Below are 24,294 nucleotides of genomic sequence, written 5' to 3' on the forward strand. Positions count from 1 at the left end.
CTGCCCTGTCACACACAGGGTGGGTGTGATGTCAGATAAGGGAAAGCTCTAAGGCGTTTTCTATTGTAGGTCATTCCTACTGGAAATAACCCCAACTAGTCATTATATAAGCAGCATGGAGCTTTATTATCCTTAACACATGGAGAATGAGTCATTCGGGAGAAGATGAAATTTTCAGGTTAACTGAAGCTTTATAATTTTAAGCACCCCCAAATTTAACAGAGGGTGGGGCACAGTGTACTGAGGGTACCCGAACTCTCTGTAGCTCTGTTTCATCACTTTATTGTGGGGGCAGTTTGCCCCTAAGCTAAATGGCCCCCATTGCTGTGACTTTCCAGTCCTCGAATCCTTGCAACTCCAAATCATCCTTGCCAACTGTCCTTCCCAGTTACTATCTGTGTTCTGCAGAGTCTCCACCTGCTTCTAGGTGGGCCCATTCTCTCTGGATAATGCCCCCTATTCTAGGCCTTAAACCACTGTGTTGAACCAGGGCTTCCAGCAGCCCGCTGGGCTCAGATCCCGGTGTCCGCTGCCTGCTGGGCCCCTCATTCTGGTCCTCTGTCCATGTCCCCTGTCTCGGTGTGCATGGCCACCACACAGGGGTCACCTGTGCCCAGACCCGGCAGCCAGTTCTCCAGATTTGGTCTCCCTTCCCCACAGCCAATCAACACCCAGGCCTGTGATTTCTGCCTCTATTCCCACTGCCTTGGTCCGAGTCACCGCCACCCCGTCCCCCGGCCCTGTGCCCAAGACACATAGATGCAACCTGTCCAGTCGTTAATTCCAGCACACACCCTCAGGGACAGGCCTTGTACCAGGATCTGGGGCATGGAGGATAAAGACAGACTCTGAGAGGGGGAATTGTCCTAGTGGAGAGGGGCGGACAGACAGACAGACCATGGCAGGTATGGCGAGGGGTATCAGAGATGAAACGGAACAGGAGAGGGTGGAGTCGGTGGTTCTGGGTCTGAGAAGCAGCTCTGCACAGGCCAGTAGCCCCTTTCTGAATCCCCTGGACCGTTCCCCCTCGCTCCATGTAGAGAAGCAGCAGGGGGTAGGGTTTAAAGCCCAGCCTCTGGAGGCATCTGGACCTCCAGGTCCCTGGCTGTGAGTGTGCTTTGATTTCCTCATCTGTAATGGAATAATCCAGTACCCACCTTACAGGATCAGATTCATACAAGCACTGAGAACAGAGCCTGCACAGTAAGCCCTACATACATGCATTATTCATTGCTAAGATTCTGTCCTACTCAGGTCGCTCCTGCCTCCCTGTGCTAGCCTGGACGCCCTTGAGAGTAACATATTTTATTCATGGTTCTCTTCCTGGCCCAGCACAGTGACGGGTCAGGGCTTCACAGATGTTTGACGTATATATTCATTTATTTATTTTTTGGCCGCGCCGCGTGGCATGTGCGATCTTAGTTCCCTGTGCCCCCTGCAGTGGAAGCACAGAGTCTTAACCACTGGACCTCCAGGAAAGTCCCTGTTTGACATATACATAAATATCCCAGCCAGGCTAAGAAAGACCCTAATAATCCCTCTTTACCTAGCACTTTCCATGTCCAGGGAGGATGCTAAGTGTTTTGTACCCACTTAATCCAACAACCCCGAGAAACGGGTGTTATTATATCCCCTATTTTACAGGTAAGGAAGGTGGTGGCTTAGAGAGGTCAGGTGACTCGCCTGAGGTCCCAGGAAAGGTAGGGCTGGGATTGGAATTCTGGATGGCATGATTTCAACATTGTGAGACAGAACTGGGGAGGGGGTCATAGATGCGGGAGTGGGGGTTCTGTCTGGGGGGGGGTGTTTCAGAAGCCCCGTACAAGCGCACTCACACATGCACACATGCTCACACCTCTGCTCACAGGTGAGGAATAATGGAACCAGAGCCTAACTGGCTTGCCAGGCTACATGTGCACTCTGATACGTTTCTCCAGGACTCTATAAAAGATGTACTTCCCTGGCGGTCCAGTGGTTAAGACTCCGCGCTCCCAATGCAGGGGGACCAGGTTCGATCCCTGGTCAGGGAACTAGATCCTGCATGCCACAACTAAGAGCCCTCATGCCGCAACTAAAGATCCCGCAGACCACAATGAAGATCTCACGTGTTGTAACTAAGACCCGGCGCAGCCAAATAAATAATTTTTTTTAAAAAAGATGCACTTCCTCTCTTTAAAGAACATAGTAGCAGTTGGCAGAGAAGAATGCAAGGAAGGAGGCAATCACTGAGTGCTAAAAACCATGCACAATAATTAGGTGCAAGCATGTGATAAACTGCAGAATTTTGTGGCCCAGAATGAGGTGGGAGGGCCTTCCAGAAGTTCCTAGGTGAGCTGAGTACCAGGGAGGCTTCTGGGAACCAGTGCAATGGTGCAGCCCCTAGGGAGGCTGGCTCCTGTCCACTCTTTCTTCTCACCTTCTTCCCCTGTCAGCCTCCACTCCCTCTCACTCCTGCCTCTTGCGGCTTTTCCCCACTTCTGAACCATGAAAGGCTTGAAAAATCACATAGATACTAAATGAAACTATATGCCTTTACCTTGTGAACCAGTCATCCCACTTCCAGGAATTTTCCCTGAAGATACACCTCCAACAATATGAAAACACATGCATAATTGGGTTACTTATTACAGCAATACAGTATTTGTCATTGTAAGATATTGGAAACAACCTAAATATACGTGTATAGGAGAATGGTTGAATAAACTCTGGTACCTCCATACAGTGGAGAGCTGTACAGATGTGAGAAGAGTGAGGAAGATCTCTACAAAATGATGTGGCCTGATTTCTAGGCTGTATTGTTAAGTGCAATACAGCAGTGGAAAAGATGCTACTTTTTGTGTAAGAAAGAAGGGGCAATAAGAAAATATGCATGTATCTGTAATTCCTGCAAAAAGAATACAGGAAGAATAAACCAGAAACTTTATTTAATGAGACTGACTACCTATGGGGATGGGTGGGAACAGTGTGGCACAGATGGGGGGGACACTTTCTACTTTTCTGTATATGATTTCTTTTTTTTTTTTTAATTAATTAATTAATTTCTTTGGCTGTGTTGGGTCTTCGTTTCTGTGCGAGGGCTTTCTCTAGTTGTGGCAAGTGGGGGCCACTCTTCATCGCGGTGCGCGGGCCTCTCACTATCGCGGCCTCTCTTGTTGCGGCCCCTGTATATGATTTCTTGCATTGTTTTGACCTTAAGAACTATGTTATGTTTTGCACACTCAAAAATTAATTTGGAGGCTTCCCTGGTGGCGCAGTGGTTGAGAATCTGCCTGCCAATGCAGGGGACACGGGTTCGAGCCCTGGTCTGGGAAGATCCCACATGCCGCGGAGCAACTAGGCCCGTGAGCCACAATTACTGAGCCTGCGCGTCTGGAGCCTGTGCTCCGCAACAGGAGAGGCCGCGATAATGAGAGGCCCGCGCACCACGATGAAGAGTGGCCCCCGCTTGCCACAACTAGAGAAAGCCCTCGCACAGAAACGAAGACCCAACACAGCCATAAATAAATAAATAAATAAATAAATAAACCCAAAGTTAAAAAAAAAGGTGTCAACTCAATCCACTAGGTAAAAAAATAGACCTTTAAATAATTAGTACTGGGACACTGGATAGTGATTTGGAAAAATAATGAAATTGAATTTATATAAAAAAAAATTAATTTGATTAACAAGTATGGGTGGAATAAAATGTTAATACCAATAGAACAAGTAAACCTACCTCTACTTCAAATGGATAATATAACCACACTGAATAGGGGAAGAGAACTAACCCAGTAACTCCCCCCACCCTCCAAGTAACTTGAACATGGCTTTTTTTTTTTTTTTGGCCGTGCCACGTGGCTTGTGGGACCTTAGTTCCCCGACCAGGGATTGAACATGAGCCACTGCAGTGAAAGCACCGAAACCTAACCACTGGACCGTCAGGGAATTCCCTGAATATGGTATTTTGGCTATTTCGACTATATATATCCTCTCAGTCAAAAGACAGAAGAAAAAAAAAACCTGAAAATAAATATTGAACTTTTGTTAGTAAGTTTGTTTTTCACAACGTTATGGGTTACCAGTTATGAAACTATTACAACTGAGCAAATAAGTAAATATATTGCAGATACGGGGAACTGACATTTTCCCTATTGGAGAGAGGAAAACAAACATGGAAAGTCTGAAGGCTAGAATGAAATCCGTGGTGCTGGATTGGAATTGGAGGTATCAGTGTGAACTCAGGATTTCTGAGATAGAGATACAAATAGACAAGTGTGCACGCGTGCACGCATGCGCACATGTTTCCTAACTGGAACTATTCCATGAGACAGCCTGGAAGCAATGACATCCTAGTCCAAAGAGCCTAGCTAGTGCTTACTTTGGTTCTAAATACTGTTACCATCAAAAGGAACTGGAGGTGCTAGGGTGGGGAAAGTCCAATGTGAGCCTGGATCATTTTGCTGTGCCAGAAGCTAAGGAAGTTCTGGCACAGCAAAAGTGAAGGGCAGGTGTCAAAAGGTTACAGAAAAGGTGGTGGTGGGGGAAGTTATTGTTTAATGCAGGGGTTGCCAACCCCTGGGCCGCAGTTAGGACCTGGGCGGCACAGCAGGAGGTGAGCGGCGAACGAGCCAGTGAAGCTTCATCTGCCTCTTCCCATTGCTCCCCATCACTCGCATTACCGCCTGAACCATCCCACCAACCCAACCCCACCCCGTCAGTGGAAAAATTGTCTTCCAGGAAACCAGCCCCTGGTGCCAAAAAGGTTGGGAACCGCTAGTTTAATGGATACAGATTTAAGTTTTTCAAGATGAAAAAGGATGGTGGTGATGATATGGCTATAATGTGGATATACTTAATGCCACTGAACTATACACTTCAAAATGGTGAAGATGGTACCAAGGAAAAACTTGTCCTCTACCCTCTCAGGTTTGTGTTTTGGGGGCCAAGACAGATTAGCAAGAGAGAAGAGAAGAGAGTTTTGGTTGTTTTTTTTTTTTTTTGCTTCATGGCTTGCAGGATCTTAGTTCCCAGACCAGGGATTGAACCCAGGCCCTGGCAGTGATAGTGCCAAATCCTAACCTCTGGACCACCAGGGAATTCCTGAAAGAAGACAGATTTTAATCAGAGACATACATATGGGAGTTCACAAAGAAGTGTGACTCAAGGAGGGAATTTGGGGCTTAAATACTATTTTAGTAAGGGAAAGGGAAGGGAAAACAAATTACTTTTTTTTTTTTTAATAAAGACAGTGAAATAGAGAGAAAGTCTTATTTATTTATTTATGGCTGTGTTTGGTCTCCGTTTCTGTGCAAGGGCTTTCTCTAGTTGCGGCAAGTGGGGGCCACTCTTCATCGCGGTGCGCGGGCCTCTCACCATCGCGGCCTCTCTTGTTGCGGAGCACAGGCTCCAGACGCGCAGGCTCAGTAATTGTGGCTCACGGGCCTAGTTGCTCCGCGGCATGTGGGATCTTCCCAGACCAGGGCTCGAACCCGTGTCCCCTGCATTGGCAGGCAGATTCTCAACCACTGCGCCACCAGGGAAGCCCACAAATTACTTTTAGGAAAGATAAATGGGTCCTTAGTTTTGAGACAATGTCTGTTAAAGGGGTGGTTTGGACTTGCAGTCTCCAAGGATAAGAGTCAGTTTTCCCTGGTTGCTCCTGGAGAGGGGATTTACGACAAGTTCTTCTGAGATTCTGGGGAGTCTCTGCTTTTAGGCTGATAAAGTAGTTCAGGAAAAAGCCTACTCTCAAATGCCTTCAGCTCAAAATAATTTTTCTCCCACAGTGGCATATTCTGGACCACGTCAATGGTCAGTTTTATGTTAAGTGTATTTTACCACAATTTTTTTAAAAGGTGAAGCATTTTATTTAAGATAGTATTTTTTTAAAAAAGGATACAGGAGCCAGCTTAGAGGAGTTCCTATTGACCAACTCTTAGACTTTCAGCATCAAAATACAGAATAATAGTAACAGTGCTAGGGCCCCCAAGGACCCGGGCAGACTGGTGCGCCCCCTGCCGGTGAAGCCGAATCACCGGCCACAGTCCCGCAGGGTCGAGACCGGCCGGGAGCCCACTGAGCCCCCGCCCGCTGGTGGAAGAGAGCAGCGTGCAGGCTGAGGGCTTCCAGTCGGGCCCCAGGCTGGGAAAGCGGCACGTTCAAACCCAGCTGCACTTTTGTGCAAACTGGAGAAAGGCATACCTCCCTCCAGACCCTTGGCTGCCCTTCCGCGATGCGAATGGCGCCCCCTGGAGTCTGCAGACATTACAGGCCCACAGTACGGGCTCTTCAAGGGGAGTAGGGTCCGCATCTCCATTTTGGAAACGCTAAAATCGAGCACTTGGGGCAGGCTCTGTGAATATTTGTTGACAAATCAGAGGAAGTTCCAGGTAAATGCCTTGTGGCATACTTGTTATCTTATAGATATTCAAGTCTGTGGACCAGTTATCTCTGAGCCCCGTCTGTAAAATGGGTATAATAATACCCATCTGGGCTGGAATACTTCTAGCCCAGGTGTGGCACATAGTAGGTGCTCAGTCATAATAGCTAACATTTACTGCATGTAATAACACTAAGAAGTATGAATAATATTATGATGTAAATATTGCAAATGGTGTAAAGTGAGAGTTGAAGAGGTTACATAACTAATTAGGGAGGTCTCACAGCCAGGGAACCATGGAGCAGAGATGCAAACTCTGGACCATGGGCCTCTGGAAGCGTGTTTGAATACTTCTGGCTGGTCAGGACACACTCTCTTTCACTGGATATGCTGTTCTTCTGCTCAGGTGACCTGAAAAGGTGCTGACTCAGAACCAACAACCTCCACTCCAAGATAAGAGGCAGAACTGTCAGCCAAGCAGTGATAGGATTGGATTTGATGTAAAAGAAAAACCACACACAAAAAAGGAAGAGTTGAGACTAATCAGAATGTTCTGACATTCTGAACGTGGGGAAGAGGAGTACCGAATCCAAAAAACCCAGCAGGGATGAATGACATCTTAGTCATGGAACTGACAGCAGATGTGAACAAAACCCTCAGATGCGGGGGATGCTGATTAGAAGATGAAAATGTTCAAAATAGGACACAGTGATGTGCTCAGGTGAGAACTTCAGGATGCATTTTCTGTTCCTTCAGCTCTATCTGGCAGTAGAGAGTTTCCCAGGTCCGTTTAGGTCTTGGGGGTTTAGCAGGAGGAAATGGCAGCCGATCTGTTCTGGAAGCTGGGTGATTTGGGGTGGCCTTTCTCTCTGCCTCTCCCTCCGACCCCAGCAGGGAAGTGTTTGTTGGGTTGGTTCATCCCTGGCCGATCCGAAATGGATCTTAAGGGGCAGCCTTTGGCTCAGTCTCTGATCTTTGGCCCAAACGACCATAGACAGAGTGGCGGGATTGGTTTCACGAAAGCCAGTATTTACTGAGGCTTTGCCCAGACAGTGTGCTGAGTGCTCTTCATGTGGCTTCACGTGTTAGCTTATTGAATCCTCACAACAACTGCATGAGCTAGGTACTATTATTCCCAATTGAGATATGGGGAACTGAGGTTCAGAGAGGTTAAGTAATTTTCCCAAGGTCACCCAGCTAGCAAGCCACAAAGCCTGGGCTGGCATCCTTATCTGGGAGCTTTGTGCCCCTTAATCACCTCTCTGTCCGGTCTCACTTTCAAGCCCTCTTCAGAGCCATGTTAAAAAACTACCACTGGCATTTTTCACAGAACTAGAACAAAAAATTTCACAATTTGTATGGAAACACAAAAGACCCCGAATAGCCAAAGCAATCTTGAGAACGAAAAATGGAGCTAGAGGAATCAGGCTCCCTGACTTCAGACTATACTACAAAGCTACAGTAATCAAGACAGTATGGTACTGGCACAAAAACAGAAATATAGATCAATGGAACAGGATAGAAAGTCCAGAGATAAACCCACGCACATATGGACACCTTATCTTTGATAAAGGAGGCAAGAATGTACAGTGGAGAAAAGACAACCTCTTCAATAAGTGGTGCTGGGAAAACTGGACAGGTACATGTAGAAGTATGAAATTAGAACACTCCCTAACACCATACACAAAAATAAACTCAAAATGGATTAAAGACCTAGATGTAAGGCCAGACACTGTCAAACTCTTAGAGGAAAACATAGGCAGAACACTCTATGACATAAATCACAGCAAGATCCTTTTTGACCCACCTCCTAGAGAAATGGAAATAAAAACAAAAATAAACAAATGGGACCTAATGAAACTTAAAAGCTTTTGCACAGCAAAGGAAACCATAAACAAGACCAAAAGACAACCCTCAGAATGGGAGAAAATATTTGCAAATGAAGCAACTGACAAAGGATTAATCTCCAAAATTTACAAGCAGCTCATGCAGCTCAATAACAAAAGAACAAACAACCCAATCCAAAAATGGGCAGAAGACCTAAATAGACATTTCTCCAAAGAAGATATACAGATTGCCAACAAACACATGAAAGAATGCTCAACATCATTGATCATTAGAGAAATGCAAATCAAAACTACAATGAAATATCATCTCACACCGGTCAGAATGGCCATCATCAAAAAATCTAGAAACAATAAATGCTGGAGAGGGTGTGGAGAAAAGGGAACACTCTTGCACTGTTGGTGGGAATGCAAATTGATACAGCCACTATGGAGAACAGTATGGAGGTGCCTTAAAAAACTAAAAATAGAATTACCATACGACCCAGCAATCCCACTACTGGGCATATACCCTGAGAAAACCATAATTCAAAAAGAGTCACGTACCAAAATGTTCATTGCAGCTCTATTTACAATAGCCAGGACATGGAAGCAACCTAAGTGTCCATCAACAGATGGATGGATAAAGAAGATGTGGCACATATACACAATGGAATATTACTCAGCCATAAAAAGAAACGAAATTGAGTTATTTGTAGTGAGGTGGATGGACCTAGAGTCTGTCATACAGAGTGAAGTAAGTCAGAAAGAGAAAAACAAATACCGTATGCTAACACATATATATGGAATCTACGAAAAAAGAAAAAAAAAGGTCATGAAGAACCTAGGGGTAAGACGGGAATAAAGACACAGACCTACTTACTAGAGAATGCACTTGAGGATATGGGGAGGGGGAAGGGTAAGCTGTGACAAAGTGAGAGAGTGGCATGGACATATATACACTACCAAACGTAAAATAGATAGCTAGTGGGAAGCAGCCGCATAGCACAGGGAGATCAGCTCGGTGCTCTGTGACCACCTAGAGGGGTGGGATAGGGAGGGTGGGAGGGAGGGAGATTCAAGAGGGAAGAGATATGGGAACATATGTATATGTATAACTGATTCACTTTGTTATAAAGCAGAAACTAACACACCATTGTAAAGCAATTATACTCCAATAAAGATGTTAAAAAAAATAAATTAATTTAAAAACAAACAAACAAAAAAACCATCCGAGAGAGCTGCTCTTCCCAGAAGAGGACAGCAGCGGGAAGTACAACCAGCCGGCATTTGAAGTTCGGCTGTCCTCCAGGGTAACCAATCTCCAGAGAAAGTGTCTAAGGGATGTTTGGTTTTACCCTCTAAATGGAGAATACATGCATAAAACTATGAAGAGTACCAGTCTGTGATTACAAGCAGAACAGTCTGGGATTCCATGTTTTGTCAAAACCTCTCAGACTCACCTCCCCCAAACCGAAGCCCCATCTAGGGCAGGGACCGCCTCTGGCGCCTTCATCTCTGTGTTTCGATGTCTGTCACCTAGTTGGTGCTCAACAGACAGTCATGGCACTGAAAGATGGTTGGTGGGAGGGAGGGTGTTGCTTCAGGTGGGAACATTTTAGATGCTTACTGAGGGGATGCTGGTGTCTAGAGATAGCTGGGGGTTTCTGAGGAAGGGGGTGGGTATGACTGGCTCATCCAAAGCCTTCCCCTCCACCCTGGGACCAAAAGTGCTGGCCTAGCCTCCCCGACACTTTCAGGACCCCAGCCCACGATGGCGATGAGCCCTGGCACTGGGCTAAGAGGGTCTGCCCTGGACCACCCACGTGAGTGCGGTCTCCTCATCTGTACCTGGCGAGGTTAAGAACGCCTGTGCAAGGGTGCATCGGGACTCCATGTTGGCTTGGACTTCAGAGTCAATGAGACAGGCTCGGGGGCCGGCTCTGCCCTTGGTAGCCATTCCCAGCATCACTTAGCGAGGCCCATGGTCTTGGAGCCTCTCTCATCTTCCATAAGATGGAGGCGGGAACAGGATCAACTGCATGGGGCTGCTGTGAGAATTATGCACGGGCTTGACCTGGTCCAGAGTAAACCCTCCATCGGTGGCAGCTGCTGCTGCTGTTACAGAATGCCTGGGACACGGTCTCTGGCATGTTAGATGAGTAAAGGGTAGCTCCTGCTATCACCTGTCTCCCTGAGCACACCTGTTACATGGGGTGATGCGCTTAGAATAGCATCTGGCACATAGGAAGCACTGAAGCAGTGAACTAAAATACAACGGAAGCCAGTGTGAAGGAAGAAGACCAATCCCTGTCCTAAAAACACTCCCAGCATTGGGGGGTTTTTGTTCCATTCGCCCCTCCTGAGCCAGGACCAGTGACACCCGTGATACAGCAGCCCAGGGGTGGTGTCTGTCCTCAGAATGATCACTGAGCAGTGGGGGAAACACAAGAAAACAGGGTATGAGCAGGGAGGAGGAGGGGGCTCTGGGCAGGTCACCCCCATTTCTCCCTCCCGGCCCCAGGCTCTCACCCCAACCCGACTGTGCACCAACGCCAGATTAAACTTCCCCACGTGCCACATGGATAACATGCCTCCTTAGCTTAAAAGCTCCATGCTGTCCAAGTGTGCTGCGTGGTCCACACTCCTCGCCAGGAGAGGCAGCCCCAGGTGGGCGAGGGCTGGCCCAAGAAACCTGGGGCTGCTCCACATCCGCTGAGTAACGCCGTGCAAGTTTTCTATGCCTCCGGCCCCGGCTTTGTCACATCTGCAGCAACACGTTGGGTCAGGCAAGCCCTGGGTTCCTGCGGCTCCATGATGCTACACTTCTGCCTTCTCAGCTTTCACTCCTCATATGAACTTGTTCATTCAAACTGGCCCCCTCTTGGTCTCTGGAGTATGGCTCTTGTTCCTTGCTCTCCAGACTTTGCCCCATCCTCTTCATCCACTGGAGCCGCCTCCGGGGAGGGCCTTCCTAGGTTCCTCCCCACCCTAAGCTCGGGACAGCCCTGCCTCTCCTCTCCAGTCCATGCTGCTTTCCTGAGTATCACACCTACCAGGACAATTTTTGCTTGGCCCACAGGCACTGCAAATACAGGCTCCAAACCGACCTCCTCAACGCTGGTCACTCCCCATATCTGCCTCTCCTGCTTCAGGGAAACACTGTTGGTTCAAGCCGGAAGCCAGGGCTGTCAGTGTGGCCCCTCCTCCTTCCTCCTCCTCCCTCCTTCCCAGTCCCTTCAACCTTCACTTCCGCCTCCCAAGTATCCACTGAAGCCGCCCACTCCTGTCTGGCCCAGTTGACAGCGCCTTGGTGGGGGCTTCCCCACTTCTCACCCTGGTGGCCTCCTGGCTGGTCTCTTGGGGCTTCGAACCATCCCCTCTGCAGCCCCCAGAGTGATCCAAGTTACGTATCTGACCACATCACTCCCTGCCTACACCCCTTAAGTGGAAAAGAAATATTCCCTGCTCTGGTTTTGTTTTAGTTGACAATGCTTGAGGACTCACCAAGTGCCAGGAGTGCCGCTGATCTTCCAAGGCCAGTTCATATCCTATAACCCATTTCATTCATTCACTCATTCATTTACTCAGTATACTAAAAGCCATGGACTATGCCAGGTGTTTTACCGACATAATTTAATCTTAACAACAATGTTCTCCAGTAGCAACTATTCTAATTCCCACTTGGCAAAAGAGAAAACCGAGGTCCAGGGAGGAAGTTGCTCAAGATCACACTTGAATTTGTGTTTAAGAGAACACAAGTTCCCAGCAGCAGGAGTCTAGCAGCTGTGAGCCATTCCCTGCCAAGGGGAAAGGTTTATGGAGAAAGCAGAGCCCGAGGGGTAAGAGAACCCGCCCCCCGCCACTGCCATGCAGGGCCAGGCTGTCCAGTGTGTGGGGCCTGTGTGTGTGACACTGAGATCACTGAGGGGAGCCTCAGACCCTCCCCCCTTAATCCCGGACCAGCACCGAAACAGTGAGAGGGAAAGGAAGTTAAGGAGGACAGCTTCCCTTCAGCCCTTGTCCCTCCCTGGTCCCAAACCACATGAGGAGCCGCTGCCTTCCCACATCCTGCAGGGCCCACGATAGCAGTCCCACCTCTGAGTTATCTGGCTCAGAAGGGCACCCACAGAACCAATCCCTCTTCCCCCTCCTGAATTACAGATGGGTAAACTGAGACCTCTCCCAGCACTTCACCCTACAAAAGCCAGGATGAAACCCCAGTTCTCCAAACATTCATCCAGCACCCTCTTGACTCTTCCTCCGGAGAAATCTTTCCCAAGGAGCAGGAAAGGGGCCTTGGTGGTGAAAATGCACTTGGAACCCACCTGGGCTCATGCCAGCCTGCCACTCACCAGCTGTGTGAGCCCAGCAGGTCACTTCACTTCTGTGTCCTCATCTGTAAAATGGATACAGTAACAGCGACCTCACAGCGCTGCTAAGAGCACCAATGAATACTATTGGGTTGGCCAAACAGTTCATTTGGGTTTTCCGTAAGATGTTACGGAAAAACCCGAACGAACTGTTTGGCCAAGCCAATATAATAGATGCATAAAGCATCTGGAATATAGAAGGTGCTGAGCCAACTTTCAAGCCCGACTGTGTGGTCCTCAAAGAATTTATGTGGGGAAAGAACCCAGCTCTCCTCACCCCCTCCCACCCCCAAAGGCAGAATGAAAGAATATTAGAAAACAGATACAGGTAAATGCTATAGGAATTTGGGGAGGGAGAAGTTTCTTTTCCTGTCAGCTGTTTGATAACCCAAACTGGACAAAGGGAAAACAATGTGGAGACCAAATGGGAGGATCGCTGATTTGGGGTATCACTATTTTCCCAGTGACCTCGAACTGGACCTTCCCCAAACACAGAATAACTTGGCCAAAGAGCTTTTTAAGAAACTCCCGTTTGTAGGCCTCCCAGGAAGGGCAAAGTAGGGTGGGGCTGGAGAAGGCGGGATAGAGGGCGTTGGCTGACCCTCACCCCTGGCCACACTCAGGGGCTGTAGGCGGGGAGGCGCGGACTACAACTCCCGGCATGCCCAGCGCGCGGTACATGCCCGCCTCCAGCCGCCTTGCCGGGAGGATGCAGACGCTGGGAAGAGCGATGAGGATGGAGGCCCGCGAGGCAGCGCCGCCGGCGGGGGCGGGCGGCTGGAGCAAGTGGGTGAGGCTCAACGTGGGGGGCACGGTGTTCTTGACCACCCGGCAAACGCTGTGCCGCGAGCAGAAGTCCTTCCTCAGCCGCCTGTGCCAGGGGGAAGAGCTGCAGTCTGACCGGGTGAGGCCCGCGGGGTGGGCGGCGGTCGGGGATCCTTAGCTCGCCGGAATCTGGTTGTCCAGCCTGGCCCCCCCCGCGGGGCTGGAAACCCGGCTGGGTTTATTTCCGAAGAGCTGGAGGCGGGAAGAACTGGCCGGAGGAGGGGAGAAGGAAATGGATCGGAGAGTGAGGGATGTGCCCATTGCCGTGGCAACAGGACAACGCCGGGCTGCGGCCATTTGGAGTTTTTGAGCGCTGATCTGAGCTCCCAACCCAGGAGGCTGATGGATGGGGAGTCTCCCCCTCCTTTGGGGCTGTGGGGAGAGACAGACACCTAGGGCATTCTCTCCTGCCCAAACTGGACTCCTGCACCACGGAAGGAGTTACTGAGTCTGCTTCTCCCCACCTCCCTGCCCTTTGGGGTATGGGTAGCCTTGGGGTACAGGGAGCTGGGTGGAGAAATCCCGGGGTGCCTTCTCAGCTGGGCTTCATCAGGTAGGAGCGTTGGCCTGGGGCACCATTTGTGGGTTCCCATCTCAGCTCTGCTGCAAACCTCCTGCATGACCTTGGGTCAAACCCTTCCCTGCTCAGCCTCCTGTCTGTAACCCCAGTGGGCTGGCCTGGCGATGACCTCTAAGGTCCCCTCTCTCCTGTTTCCGGAACCTCTGATGCTGTGACCTTGGGCAAGTCCCCTCACCTGGTGGAGTCTCCGTTTTCTCTCTGTAGAGTTGTATTGATGCCTGCTCTGCCTCCCTGCAGGCTGAGGGTATCCAATGAGATAGTGGCTCTTTTGGAAACTTGTAAACATCCCCAGAATGACAGGGGATCTGGTGGAGACAGTGTAGGGCTGGCTTCAGGGAATAACCTCTAAGAGGGACAATTCCTGAGCCCTACGCTGGGTCAGGTGCCACTCAGACCTCACTGGATGCTCACAGTGCTCCCCAGTATGGGAAAGAAGAGGGTGGCTCCGAGGGGCCAAATCACTGGCCCAAGGTCACACAGTCAGGAAAAGGCAGAGGCAGGATTTGAACCTAGGTGTATCTGACCCCAAAGCCTTTTTACTCCATCAGGACACTCTGTTCTGGGGACGAGCAGACACTCCGCCCCCTCCCGCCCTCCCTCTGATCCTTTACTGGGACTGAAGTGAGAGGTCAGGCAGGGGAGCGGGGCTCACTCTTCTCTCACTGCCTGTGCCCCTCGCCTTTGTAGGATGAGACTGGGGCCTACCTCATCGACCGTGACCCCACCTACTTCGGGCCCATCCTCAACTTCCTCCGGCATGGCAAGCTGGTGCTGGACAAGGACATGGCTGAGGAGGGTGAGTTGGTCCAGGGGGCTGGCCGGGGCCCACGTCCTAGCCCTGCCCTCTGCAGTCTGCCAGGGCCTCCTGTGGAGGTCCAAAGCCATTTCTGCCGTCCTTAGGGGACATCTGCTTTCTTCCATGTTTCCTGCTTCTTCTCATTCCTGACAGGACTGAATCCCAAAGCCTGTGCCCAGGCTGAGCCTAGGGACTGTGCCAAGGTGACTGGCCCATGCTTCCACTGGGTGCTGCTGGCGAGGTGACAGAAACACCGAAGCAGAGGATAGAGGGAGCCAGTGAGGCTGGGCAGGGATGCCCTTTCCCCTGGCCTTCTGGGAAGCCAGTTGTGGGTGGAGATGGCCATGGGGAGAGGTGTGGCTCTCTTTCTCTGGGTGATGGGGTATCTCAGATGCCTGGTGAGGGCTCACGGTCAGCAGGTGGGTGCAGTGGGTGACTTCTCGCCCAGATCCGGCAGCCCCTGCAGCACAGTTGTGGGTGGAGGCAGGGGTGGGCGGAGCCTGCTCTCCAGCAGGGGTTTGGTCCCTCCCAGGCCTGGCTGGCTGAGGCCCTGTAGATGCCCACTTCCGGGCCCAGCAGACAGTGGGGAGCCATGCCTGGGAGAAAGGCTTGTTGGCAGAGCCCCTGCCAGGAGCAGGGGTGCCAAGTCCACTTTTCCTTAGGGCACAGAGTGTGGCTCTGGGTCACCTGACCCAGCCAGGCCAGCTTGGACATGTCACTTCTCCTTTCTGAGTCTCCACTTGTGTATATAAAGGAGGGGCGGTGATCTACATTAGGGACATGTTCTGGGAAAACAGATGTCATGAGTCCCGGGGCTTGTACCCTGGAGGTGTCTAGCACAGCCCCTCCCTCCTCACTCGGGCCCACGGTCTTCCCTCCTGACCCCTGTGGGACACAGTGATCTAGAAGCCAGGTAGCTCCCCAGAAGGCCACAGCTTCAAAATCAGAGCCCGCTGTAGGCGTCGTCTCTGCGGAGCCCCACAGCTTTCCCGGCAGCCCCTGGGACAGCAGCTACCATGGGCGTGGCCTGGGCCCAGGAGTAGGTCCCATGGGGAGGGGAGGTAAACACTCCAGCGTCACGGCCAACACCTGTTTACAGGTTCTGGGTTTGTCAAACCTTGGCACTCCCAGCACCTTTAGACAGGGCTAGAGCCCCGATCCAAGGGGCCAGGGGATCCAGGAGGAAACTGACTAGTTGTGTGACACCTGGAAAGTCACTTATCCCTCTGTGCCTCCGTGCCCGCATCTGTGGAACGGGGTGACAATAGCACCCACCTTGCTGAGCTGCTGTGAGGATAAAAGGAGCTAATGCAAGTGCGTCACTTAGCACGGTGCCTGGCACTGAGGACCCGTGATGCAGAGTTAGTTGTCTGTCATCTGCAGGGCTCCACGGGGGGCATCCTGGCGGTAGCACTCACTCACTGCCTCCTCTGTATTAGGTGGGTGTGGGCGCCGGGGACATCAGACATGGGCCCTGTCCCCGGGGAGCCCAGAGTCCAGTCATGGAAAGGACAGGAAGTGTCTCTGCCCCGCAGGAGCTTTGGGGAGTCCGAAGGCCAAGGGCTGTCCCCTTCACTGGAGAGCGCACTCGCTCAGTCTCTAAGACTCTCAGTCTCCTTAACTGTATGGGGACAATAACGCCTGCTTCCTCCATGACCCTGGGGCTTGTGGCGAGCACAGGAGGGGCTTTGCAAACTGTGAAGTGTAGTGATTGGAGAGATGCACATGCACAAAGATCATGCATTTAGAAGGCAGAGGAACTTGAGTGTGAATCCCAGCTCTGCCGAGTGCCAGGTGTGTGGCCTTGCACAGCCGCTGCTTTGCCTGGTCCTCGGTTTCCCTGTTTGTTCAGTGGGGGTGATGAAAGTACCTACTTCTTGTGATGAGAATTAACTGCGGTAAAGAGTGTAACATACCTGGTACGGTGCCTGGCACTTAACGTGTGCTTCATAAATGGGAACACGTAATCGGGGGCCAGCCAAGCCCCTTCTCACTGTGGCATAGGGTCCAGTCCCAGCGGGCCCACTGCCTCTGGCTAGCCCCAGACTAGAGGACTGGCAGCCACCCCTGGGTCACTGTGCTCAGCACAGCGGGGATATAGTGCCACTGAATGGCAGCCTCTCAGTCCTGCTACAGAGAGTGTGGGGCCCAAGGAAGGACGTGTTCCCTCTTGCCTGACCCCTGAACTCAGAGGCTTATCACCCTTGTGTGACTGGAGCAGGGGGTGGAGGTGGAGGGGACAAGGTGAGAACGGGGCGCGGGGGCAGTGGGAGTGACGGGGGTGGGGTGCTGCTCTGTCTGTGCCAGGGGTCCTGGAGGAAGCGGAGTTCTACAACATCGGCCCGCTGATCCGCATCATCAAAGACCGGATGGAGGAGAAGGATTATACCGTCACACAGGTCGGGGGGCTGCAGGGCAGCGGGCCAGCATCCCTGGCCAGGGCAGGGGGTGGCGGGGACGGGGGAGGGGGGTCAGGAGGAAGGTTGGGAGAGGCAGAGCTAGTTTTCCTTGGGGAGGCCAAGCTCTCCTGTAAGGGGAGGAGTGGTTGTCCAGCTCCCAAACCGTTCAACAAAGCCCCAGACTGGGAGACGGACTCTGGGTTCTTTCCCTGCCTCGGCTCTGTTTGCTGTGTGACCTTGGGCCAATCACACCCCTCTCTGGACCTTGATTTCCTCTTGTGGAATATAGAGGTGCTGAGAACTGCCCACCCTTCCCTTCCTCCCAGGCAAAATGGGGTCATTGTGGAGGTACAGGGGGCCCTATGGGAGGCAATGTGGGATTATTACATCGTCCACTTCATGGGCTCAGGTGGTCCCCTGGAAGTCATGGCACAAGCTTCTGGAGCTGGCGTTTCTGAGCTTGGACCCTAGGCCTAAGTGGCCAAGCTGTAGGAGGAGCTGGAGAGATTCTCTGCCCACCCTGGGGGAGACGTGGAGGGTGGGAAATGGGTAGTGAGGCACCGTCTCCCAGCCGCAGGAGATTGAAGAGAGGGTGCCCCACGTCCCCTGGAGGACCTGCCCCAGGATGTCCCCTAAGCCCCTCCTCCTTTCCCACTTGTATCACCTCTGTTCCAATTCTGGCTCTGCTACTCTTTATCTGGGTGACCTTGGGCAAGTAACTGACACTCTCTGAACTTCCATGAACATCCCATAACTCCAAGGGTTTTTGGAGGCATTAAGTGAGAACATGCACGTCGAGTGCCTGGCACATAGCAGGTACTCAGAACATGGCTCCCATCTCCCCTCCCCCACTTCTGTCCTTCTTAGGGGTAGATGGTGGGGGGAGGACAGGTGCTCTTCCCACCCCCAGGGTGCCTGGCGCTCCCACAGGTGCCCTCCACGTCGCCCCTCTGCCTGCAGGTCCCACCCAAGCACGTGTACCGCGTGCTGCAGTGCCAGGAGGAGGAGCTCACGCAGATGGTCTCCACCATGTCCGACGGCTGGCGCTTCGAGCAGGTGGGCTGGGCCACACCCCCAGGCAAAGCAGGCCCCTCCCTTCCCGCAGCCCCAGCCTTGGGGTGCCCACTGCAGCCCCCACCCGGGGTCTTAAGAGAGACTAAACAAGATTAAGAAAGGCCGCACTTGGCAGCAGACTGACCAGGAAGGAGAGAGGCGGGAAGCCCCGCTGGCCACAGGGCAACTCCCGAGAATCATCTTTAATGGGAGTCCTCCCAGCAACCAGGTAGTGGTCTACACTGTAGTGTGTGAGTCTCTGGCCCCCAAGCGACAGCTCTGGTGCGAGGAGACAAGATCCACATAGGAGAGTGGAGGTCCCCTTGGGGCCACACCTCGTGTAACAATTCCATAGGCATAGATTCCAGGTCCCCGCGAGGGACATGCCCAGTTCCAAGCATTGCCACATTCAGGGGAGCCCAGAGCAGCGGCTTCCCATGAGGTATTTATGGTGACCTGTACTTCCTCCCAGTACCTACGTAGTTTACCACCAGGAGAGATTTTTATCATAAACGGTGTTGCCCTGGTAATGCAGCTGACGTCACACCTCTCTCAGGTTTCCAGAGGATCAGAGCCAGCAAGTTAACCCAAGGTCAAATTTGCCCTTAGAGAAGGGGAAGGGTTGGGTTACCCTTTATCCATACAAGCTCCCTTGCACCTGGAGGTTGAAGAAGGCCAGGCTTCCCAGGATGGCCGGGCAGGATGGAGGAACAAGCCCAGTCCAGGAGCCGGAAGCCTGGATTCATATCTAGGTCTCACCACTGACATGCTGTGTGATCTTGAGCAAGTCGTATCTCTCTGGGCCTCAGTTTTCCTAATCTGTGACATGGACCAGTAGTGCTTCCTTTGCAGGAATGTTGTGTAGATTAGAAAGACCATGGATAAAGTCCCTAGCCCAGGGTAGGGCTCTAAACATTGGAGCTAGCTAGCATCCTGTGAATTATTAGAAGCATTTAAGTCTATAGGACCCCTGAGAGGACTCGGGGTCCCAGATTCAAATCCTGAATTTGAATCCGCATTCAAATTCAGATTCTTCCTGGCTGTGGGACTTTACCACCTCTCCAAGCCTCATCTGCCAAAGGGGCTGATTTTTCCTCTCTATCTGCAGGATGAGGGTTCCTGGGGGCCGAATGAGACCCATCATGTGCAGGGCCTTTATCAGCCAGAAGGGGCCCTGCAGGTGTGGTTATTTTAGGGACCCCAGAACAAAGGTGGGGCCACTCTTGAAAGCCTAAGGGAGTCTCTGGCAATTGCATGGGCTCTCAAAGGCTGAGCAAGCATGTCAGGCACCACTGGCATAAGGAACGGGCGACCTGTTCTACCTCTGCTTCCAACAGTGAACAGAATATTCTACGGAGCTCCACCAGGTCATGCCAACCCCATCCTGCAACCTGGTTCTGGGGCTGCCTCAGCCACATCTGGGACAGAGGGAGACAGCCTGCCCGTTACAGGCCTCTGCCTGCTTTTAGGACGTTGCCTGCGAGATATGGGAGAGGAACAGCAGTGATAATCCTCCTTCTCTAAGGATCAGGTCCAGCCAAGCCATGTGGGGAGGCTGGCCCTGGAAATAGACCAGAGGCATAGGTGTGTGTGTGGGGGGGGGGGGGGGCGGTTGGGGGAGAGGACTCTGACTTTGCGCCAGAGGTGTCCTCTGGAAACCCAGGGATGGGCCTGAACGGAACAGCAAGATCAGGGCACAGTTGACAAGTGCCAGTGTCCGCCCACCCCGTCCCCTCAACCCCATCCTATCGTTTTCTCCCCATGCTCCGCCCCTCCAGCTGGTGAACATCGGCTCCTCCTACAACTACGGCAGCGAGGACCAGGCAGAGTTCCTGTGCGTGGTGTCCAAGGAGCTGTACAGCTCCCCGCACGGGCTGAGCTCCGAGTCCAGCCGCAAAACCAAGGTGAGCCCTCTGCCAAAACCAAGGGCAGCCTCTTCCCTGCCCCGACCTCGGCCTCCCTGCCTTTCCTCCCTCCCCTCGCTGCCCTCCACCTAGCCATCCGTGCTTCTTTTTCCCTCCCGCTGCACACGCCTGATCCCCTGGTCACAGCCGATGCCATCCATCCCATGCCACCCACCGTCCTGCCTGCTCACGCCAGTTACCCAGGCCCAGACTTGGGGGGCAATGAGATGAGATTATCCCCAGGGCGCGGCGAGAGTGGACTTAGATGCCACTTGGATGGTGGTCACATGGTGGCCACGGGGCAGCATGGCACAAGGGGGAGTGCACTGGACTAGGGGTCTGGGCGTTGTGTGAGCGCTCTGTGTGACCTAGGACAAGTCCCGCCCCCTCTGGGCACCTTGGTTGTGTTCTCAGAGAAGTGAGAGGGGTGGACCACCAGCTTGGAACTTCTGGGATCCAAAGGGCCAATTCATTTCCCAGGGGCCTGGGCTGGGGCAGGGAAGCCGAATCCGCTAATCCTGCCCCTCCCGCAGGCTCCCTCCTAGGACTCAGCAGCAGAGGGGCCTGGAGCCCTTGGGGTCCGGCCCTGTGTCTCCACCCTGGCCTGTGAGGCAGTATCAGCTGGCTGGGGGGAGGGGGCTAATCGGAGGTCCTGCCAGCCTGGACCCAGAGCCGATCGGAAGCCTGAGGGGCCTTTGGTAGGACCAGTGGGGCAGGCAGCTAGGCAGGCTGGGAAGAAGGGAGACCGTTCCTTCTAGGAGCCTGTCCCTATGTGCTGGAGACTTAGGAACTCCGCTTCCCGTCTGGCTGTCTGCCTCCCTGGGCTGACTTCCCCTGCCCACCCCGCCCCCATCGGGGCCAGTGGCCGGCACGGCCTTGCAAGGGTGCAAGGTGAGCTTCCCGCTCCTGCCTCTCTGGGAGAGACCTCAAGACCTGGGATGCCAGAGCCTGGTGCTGACATCTCAGATCTGGCTGGTGTCTGCCCTGGGCCTTCCCTGGCCTCACTTTGACTCTGGGTCGGTCCTCCTAAAACGAGGCCTACCCAGGCAGCCCTCAAGGCTACCCTAGCCACACACCCACCCCCTTCCTCTTACACCCCTCACCTAGCCTTGCTCCACGTCCCAGCAGCCAGGCCGATCCGGGAGCATCCTCAGCAGGACCCCACGCTCTGCTGGTTCCCCCAGGCCCCTCCCAGGCTTCCCAAGGGATCCGACAAGATGCCCCAGCTTCTGTGGCTGTAGCGCTCATCTCCCCGGGAGGTCCCCCTTGCCCATCCCCTTCACGCTGAGATGGGGGCCTGCGGGGACGGCCACCAGCGGGCCCTGGCCCCCTCGTTAGCTCTGCGCTCTTTCTTCCCTGGGTCTGCCGGCTGGTTCACAGCGCGCGGAGGAGCAGCTGGAGGAGCGACAGCAGGAGGTGGAGGTGGAGGTGGCACAGGTGCAGGTGGAGGCAGATGCACAGGAGAAAGGTGCAGCCAACCCCCAAGGAGAACGATTGCTAATAAAAGCCGGTGCCTCCCGCCCGCTCCCGGCTGGAGCCCGCCGCAGAACCTGGGGTCCCGGGACGGCCGAGGGGGGCGGGCCCACCAGGGTTAGCTCAGCCGCGTGCCTGGCGCCTCACCTGCATAACCATCCCTTCTCTCACTTTCTCTTTGCAGCCCAGCCATCTCAGGATCCCGCTAACCTTTTCTCCCTCTCACCACCGCCTCCTCCTCCTCCTCCGCTTCCCGCCGGAGGTCCTGCCTCATCTTCATCCACCTCTTCTTCCTCCTGGATCTCATCTACACCCTGCCTCTTCCCTCTCTGCCCCTGTCCGGGTTTTCTCTCTGCCTGCTCACACCTCCATCCCGGGGCTGCTGTGGTCCCAGCCTCCTGTGCCCTCCACCCAGGTGCCCCGGCCCCGCATCCCAGAGCATCCCGCCTGCCGCCTCCTGCACCCCTTCTGGCACCTCCCGCCTCCAGGCCCGGGGAGGAGGGGCACAGCTGCACCTCCTTGGTGCCCGCCGACCCCGCCGGGCACATCTGAGGTCGGGCCGCCCTGCTGCAGCGCCTCACCTCCTCGCCTCCTCCTCACGTTTCCTCCTTGCAGGTTCCTGTCTGCACCCCCTCAGACCTGAGGCTGCGCTTGCAGTAAGGGCTTCTCCGGGCCCCTCGCCCGCCCCCAGCGCTGCCATGCCTGGTTTGTAGCTTGGCAGAGCTGGAGGGAGGGGCGGAAGCCAAGAGGGTGCTCAGCTCTTCTTTTTTGGACTTGAGCCGGACTTCCGGCTGATTTTCTCCCCTCCCCCAAGTTTCTCAGCCTATCTTGGCCTTGGGGATGCAGCTCTGAGATGAGACAAAAGGGGGAGGAAATTCTTTCCCACCTGCCCATCAGCATCAGAGCCACGCTGGGAAGGAGGGAAGGGAGACGGAAGCCAGGGGCCCTGACCTCATCCCTGCACGCTCAGGAGCTTCTGCGTCACAGCCTCGAGGCACTGGGTTGCCTATTTCTGCGGGGGTGGGAAGGACAGGCCACACTTGGATTCCCTTGGCCTAGGAGGAGTCAGCCGGAGCTGGCTGAGGATCGGGCTGTGGCAGAAAAAGCCCTGGCCAGGTGCCCACAAGCCCCCACTCAGTCTTATCTGCCTGCCGTCTGACCTTGGGCAATTCACTGTCCCTCTTTGGGCCACAGTTACCTCTAAAATGGGAACGGACGGCTGCTCTCTGTGACCTTCTGCCTGCGACAGTGCTGACCAGCCTCTGGGCCTTGACCCGCTGGCCAGGGTCTCGGCAGAACGTGTCCTAGGCAGCCACCCCCCGGCCCAAGACAGGGCGCGGGGCTCCCGGATGGGCGAGCCGGGGCCTCTCCCTGCTCCCCCTCCTCCTCAGCTCTGAATCCACTTTTTCTGGGCCTCAGCCCCCCTCCTTCCTCCCAGAAAGGACCTCGTGACTCACCTGACTCTTTCTCTCTCCCTCTCTCCCCACCCCTCCCTCCCTCCATTCCAATCTCCTCTCTGCCCTTCTCCTGGCCCTGCACTACCCCCTCCTCACCGGCCTCGCCCTCTCATCCTCCTCCCGGTGTTCTGACCACCCCCCACCCCGTCTCCCTGCCCCCTCTTATTTTCTAGCTGTTACAAGCCAGAGGCACCCGGATGTGAGGCCCCAGATCGCCTCCAGGGACTTGGGGTTCCGTTCTGAAATTCTTTATTTTTGTACCACGGGGTGGGCCCCCAGCCCGAGGCGGAGGAAGAGCTCTCCCCGCTGTCACCTCTGTCTACACCTGCGGGGCTGTGACTTACCCCTGCCTCCGGGGGCCGGGTGGGGGCCCACTGGTACCTCGCAAGGCCTGATGTGGGCCCTGGGACCCCTGGGCAGAGCCACCTGCCGGTGGCCAGAGTGTGGCGCTGTCCAGCTGTATCTCCCAGGCCCCTACGTCCCATCCCCCAGGTCCCCCAGCTGCATGGCAGATACGCTCCCCCCCAGCCCAGTCACATCACCTCCTTGAGCCTTAGTCTCCCTGTCTGTCAAATGGGTTCACTTCCTGCCCTACCTACCTCAGGTTTGTTGTGAGGTTACCAAGAGGAGCAAAGGTCCGCGAAAGCCCTCAGGGAGGGCACAAAGCGCAGACTCGGACCTGCCTGGCCCAGGATGGAGGTTGAGGGATTGGTGGGGGATGAAGGGTGTGGGGTTAGCCCTGTTGAAGGAGGGGATGGGTGACTCGGCCTTCACCTTGGCTGCTCCCCACCCCCTTGCTGTCTGTACTGCTGGGTGCACAGTGCCCTGGCCAGGAGGAGGGCAGGCATTGGTTCAGCAGGGGCAGCGGAGCCACTCAGGACCGGTCACAAGGGAAAGGGGGACACTCCTCCCTCTGCCCAAGGGAGAGTCTGGGGTGGCAGGGGCTGAGCAAGGGGCGCCTCCTGCGCTTATGGCCTCCCCAGCTGGATACTTGCTTCTCGGCGGTGTCCAACCCCACCGTGTAATAAAACCTAAAGAAACAGCCAGCCTGGCTGTCTCCCTCTCTTTCTCTGGGCCACGTTTGGGGACAGGGGCTAAACTTAAGGTGGTGCAGACAACCCGGAGGTAATGGGGCTTTTTCATAAAGCCCAGGGACCCTGCCCTGTTGTCACTCTCCCGGTGTGTTGGGGGGAGGAGCATCCCGGTTGGATCCTGTGTCCCGTGGCCGGACACCGAGGGTACCAACTCTGCCT

The 24,294-nt window shown here is 53.8% G+C and overlaps 1 protein-coding gene and 1 non-coding gene across 7 annotated transcripts; one reads left to right on the top strand and one right to left on the bottom strand.

Moving 5' to 3' along the window:
* Window positions 1-5,003: 5,003 nt before the first annotated feature.
* Window positions 5,004-5,075, bottom strand: TRNAD-AUC (transfer RNA aspartic acid (anticodon AUC)). The gene has a single exon. It is a non-coding gene; the product is annotated as a tRNA-Asp (tRNA).
* Window positions 5,076-13,241: 8,166 nt separating this feature from the next.
* KCTD17 (potassium channel tetramerization domain containing 17) lies at window positions 13,242-24,087 on the top strand. 6 transcript variants are annotated; one of them, XR_009505455.1, is made up of 7 exons: window positions 13,242-13,458; window positions 14,647-14,755; window positions 17,063-17,154; window positions 18,115-18,210; window positions 19,986-20,111; window positions 21,492-22,199; window positions 23,215-23,289. XR_009505455.1 is itself a non-coding variant. In XM_059936900.1 (7 exons), the coding sequence occupies exons 1-7, from the start codon at window positions 13,264-13,266 to the stop codon at window positions 23,589-23,591; spliced, it is 1,083 nt and encodes a 360-aa protein (XP_059792883.1). In that variant the 5' UTR covers window positions 13,242-13,263; the 3' UTR covers window positions 23,592-24,087. The 6 variants fall into 6 exon arrangements, 4 of the variants coding, with proteins under 4 accessions (XP_059792883.1, XP_059792884.1, XP_059792885.1 ...); XR_009505454.1 differs by having other exon boundaries at window positions 21,492-22,289; window positions 23,215-23,263; XM_059936900.1 differs by having other exon boundaries at window positions 21,492-21,579; window positions 23,215-24,087.
* Window positions 24,088-24,294: the final 207 nt, after the last annotated feature.

This window comes from Balaenoptera ricei, chromosome 10 (genome assembly GCF_028023285.1).
Source record: "Balaenoptera ricei isolate mBalRic1 chromosome 10, mBalRic1.hap2, whole genome shotgun sequence".
Lineage (NCBI taxonomy): Eukaryota > Metazoa > Chordata > Mammalia > Artiodactyla > Balaenopteridae > Balaenoptera > Balaenoptera ricei.

Excerpts from the sequence above, each read along its gene's own strand:
- KCTD17 (XM_059936899.1), top strand. The coding sequence starts at position 13,264 with ATGCAGACGCTGGGAAGAGCGATGAGGATGGAGGCCCGCGAGGCAGCG. Across the intron at positions 13,345-14,646 it reads CGGGCGGCTGGAGCAAGTGG|GATGAGACTGGGGCCTACCT; the intron begins GTGAGGCTCAAC and ends TCGCCTTTGTAG. Across the intron at positions 17,155-18,114 it reads AGGATTATACCGTCACACAG|GTCCCACCCAAGCACGTGTA; the intron begins GTCGGGGGGCTG and ends CTCTGCCTGCAG.